At 38.3% G+C, this 3390-nt stretch overlaps 1 protein-coding gene across 1 annotated transcript; it reads right to left on the bottom strand.

Annotated features, from left to right (window-relative positions):
* Nucleotides 1–2683: 2683 nt before the first annotated feature.
* Nucleotides 2684–3145, bottom strand: LOC130966136 (uncharacterized). The gene has a single exon (XM_057890904.1). The coding sequence runs from the start codon at nucleotides 3143–3145 to the stop codon at nucleotides 2684–2686; it is 462 nt and encodes a 153-aa protein (XP_057746887.1).
* Nucleotides 3146–3390: the final 245 nt, after the last annotated feature.

Here is a 3390-nt window from a genome sequence, read left to right as displayed (position 1 = left end):
TGGAAGGTGAAGAGGTCAGCTGGCCTGATTGCATGTTGGTATTCTCTTCTATGCACATTACGGGGCTGTTTTCGCCCTCAATTTTTAGTATCCACCATGCATGCCATATATGCTTGGAAAGCTCTAGATGTCTTCTTTCCAATTCATTTTGAATCACCTCATTTGGAGTTTTGTAGCTCAAGTTATTTATGTTTGAAGAAGGCATGGTCAAGCTGTCCCATATAACACGTTTAACCTCCAGTTTGAGGTCAAACTGGAGGTTAAACTTGGAAATGAAAATCACACCCTGGAGGAGAATGACCATCGAACACGTTTAACCTCCAGTTTGAGGTCAAACTGGAGGTTAAACGTGGAACTCTCCTGGTGCCTATCTAGCTTCTGGCGTTTAACCTCCAGTTTGAGGTCAAACTGGAGGTTAAACGTGGAATGCTTCTTGGTGAGAAATGAAGTGTCGAACACGTTTAACCTCTAGTTTGAGGTCAAACTGGAGGTTAAACGTGGAAATGCTTTTGTGCCTCCCTTAGTTCAATTCATCATTCTGGCGTTTAACCTCCAGTTTGAGGTCAAACTGGAGGTTAAACGTGGAATGCTCATTAGTGCCATTTCTCATTCTGGCGTTTAACTTCCAGTTTGAGGTCAAACTGGAGGTTAAACGCCAGTTACAGCATTTCCTTTCTTCTTATGAATTTGGCGTTTAAGCTCCAGTTTAACCTTAAACTGGAGCTTAAACGTCCCATTTAACAATCAAGCTTCCTTTATTGATTTTTGTTGCTTCCTTGCCTAGCCTCTTCTTCCCTGAAATCATCCAAACAATTGCATCAAAGTCTTGCAAAATTTCATGAGAATTCATCCATTCATAGCATTCAAGTAATATCACTAAAAACTCATGAAAATTGCATCAAAATCATAATGTTTGGATGGTTCATTGCTTTGTTGTTCAATTAACCATTCTTGGTTACTTTAAGCTCAAGAAAATGTATAAAACAACTAAAACTAAAAGAAAAATGCTAGTGAAACTAGCCTAAGATGCCTTGGCATCACAACACCAAACTTAATACTTGCTTGTCCCTAAGCAAGTCCTGAGTTAATTGAGAAGAAAGTATGAAACAGAAAGCAATTACATTGGCTATATTAGCAAGCATTTGAAGTTCATCAGAAGGGTTTTATGCAGAAAGTTGTAGCATCACTTTTTCATTCTTATCATGTAGAATTATCACTTTTTCATTGCATCCATCAAACACTGCTATGGCCTCTTGTTATTCTTATGTCTTTGGCACTTTTTCCTTTCTTTGTTTTTCTTTTTCTTGGAGCTCTTTGCTCCTTGTTTGCTCAGTGTCATGTGTTGCACAAGCCTTTGGCATTTTCTTTTTCTTATCAGTGCATTACACATATCCACTACAGGCATTTTAGTTCACATTTCTTCTTGAGACATTGGTGCCCAGCACCTCTTTGTGTGACTAAATGTTTTGTATTTAGGTTGCTCTTGATAATGGACTTTTGGTCGATAATCCCGGGTTAGTTAACCCAAGTTACCAAGTGTTGAAACACTCCACAGAACCTATTCATCCAAGCAGATCCTAGTACATAAACACCACAGGCATATGTCTCAGAAGTTCAAACCATTGGTGCCTAGCTTATTTTCTCAATTTTTTTTTTTTGCTTTTTGGTTGCCCTTTTCAGTGGCTTTTTCTTCTTCTTTTTCTTTTCTTTTTCATGGCCAAAGACATTTATTAATCAAGATCCATAGACAGTATTCAACTTCTACACAAAAATGATCATTCTACACTCAATTTCCAGTGAGCTAACTAAACAATCAAACATGCATACCACCACTTAATTCTACTTGATTTGTCACTAATTGAGCCAAGTTACTTTTGTTCACACTTTTCTTTTATTTTTGGAAACAGAACAAGCATGGCAAGCATTTGTTTAAGAAGGTGAGTTATATCCAAACATCTAGGCGTTTCACTTTATTCAAAGCAATAAACAGGCAAACATGCTAAAAACTTCACATTCCAAAAAGATTCAACAATTACACTTTAAACCAGAACAAGCATGCTCTTGTTTGCTTTTTTTTTTAGAAAATGGTCAAGAAACAACACCACCTTGTGAGATTTCTTGTTTTCTCTTTGTTGCCAGGAAACAATTTGATTTCTCCTTCTTCTCCTAGTTGTTGATTCATGTTCTTTCTAAGATCCTTGTTTCCTTTCCTGCAAGGAGTGATGAAGTTGCTTGCTTCTCAAGCACTTGAATGGTTAGCTCACTATATATGGGCAAGTGTCTGAGTCTTAAGTTGGTGTGTGAACACCAAACTTAGTCTCCTACTTACTCCTCTGCTCTTTGAATCCTTGAATTCTTCTTGGAATGAAGTTGCTGCTAAGGATTTTAAGCATTTTTGTGATTGCTTAGAATGGTTGTTCCTTTCATATAATTCAAAGGTTGTTGTGTTCAAGTAATCTATATGGTGGAACACCAAACTTAGAGTCACACATTCCCCTTTGAATTATTGATCCACAATTCATTGTTTGGTGTGAAACACCAAACTTAATTCCTTGCAATGCACAGAAATTGCTTCACCTTTTTATTGAAACAAATAAAAGAAACAGTAAAGGAGTATTACCTCAGGTTGGGTTGCCTCCCAACAAGCGCTTCTTTAACGTCACTAGCTTGACGGTTGTCTTCCTCAGTTGAGGTGATATTTAACCTTGTCCTTTTCATCCACATCTCCCAAGTAATGTTTGAGTCTTTGACCATTCACAGTGAAGGTTCGTTGTGACTTTTCTTCCATGCTTTCTACTTGTCCATATTGGGAGACCTTGGTGACAAGGAATGGTCCAGACCACCTTGATTTTAGCTTCCCTGGGAATAGCTTCAGCCTAGAATTGTAGAGCAATACTTTTTGTCCCTCTTCAAATTTCCTTGGAGCTATGTCGCTGTCATGCTTCTTCTTTGCTCTTTCTTTGTAAATTTTGGCATTCTCATAAGCTTCAGCTCTGAATTCTTCCAACTCTTGAATTTGCAACATCCTTCTTTCTCCAGCAGCTTTGTTGTCTAAGTTCAAGAGTTTCAAGGCCCAGAATGCCTTATGCTCTAACTCCAGTGGTAGATGGCAGGCTTTTCCATATACTAGTTGGTAAGGAGACATTCCAATTGGTGTTTTGAAAGCTGTCCTATATGCCCAAAGAGCATCATCTAGCTTAATCGACCAGTCCTTCCTTGAAGTTCCCACAGTCTTTTCCAGGATCCTTTTTAGTTCCCTATTAGATATTTTGGCTTGCCCATTTGTCTGTGGATGGTATGGTGTGGCTACCTTGTGTTTGACTCCATATTTTAGAAGCAATGCCTCTAATGGTTTGTTACAGAAGTGGCTTCCTCCATCACTGATGATTG

The sequence above is a fragment of the Arachis stenosperma genome, chromosome 3 (genome assembly GCF_014773155.1).
Source record: "Arachis stenosperma cultivar V10309 chromosome 3, arast.V10309.gnm1.PFL2, whole genome shotgun sequence".
Lineage (NCBI taxonomy): Eukaryota > Viridiplantae > Streptophyta > Magnoliopsida > Fabales > Fabaceae > Arachis > Arachis stenosperma.
Note: the sequence above shows the minus strand (reverse complement) of the source record. Positions and strands in the feature narration are given on the sequence as shown.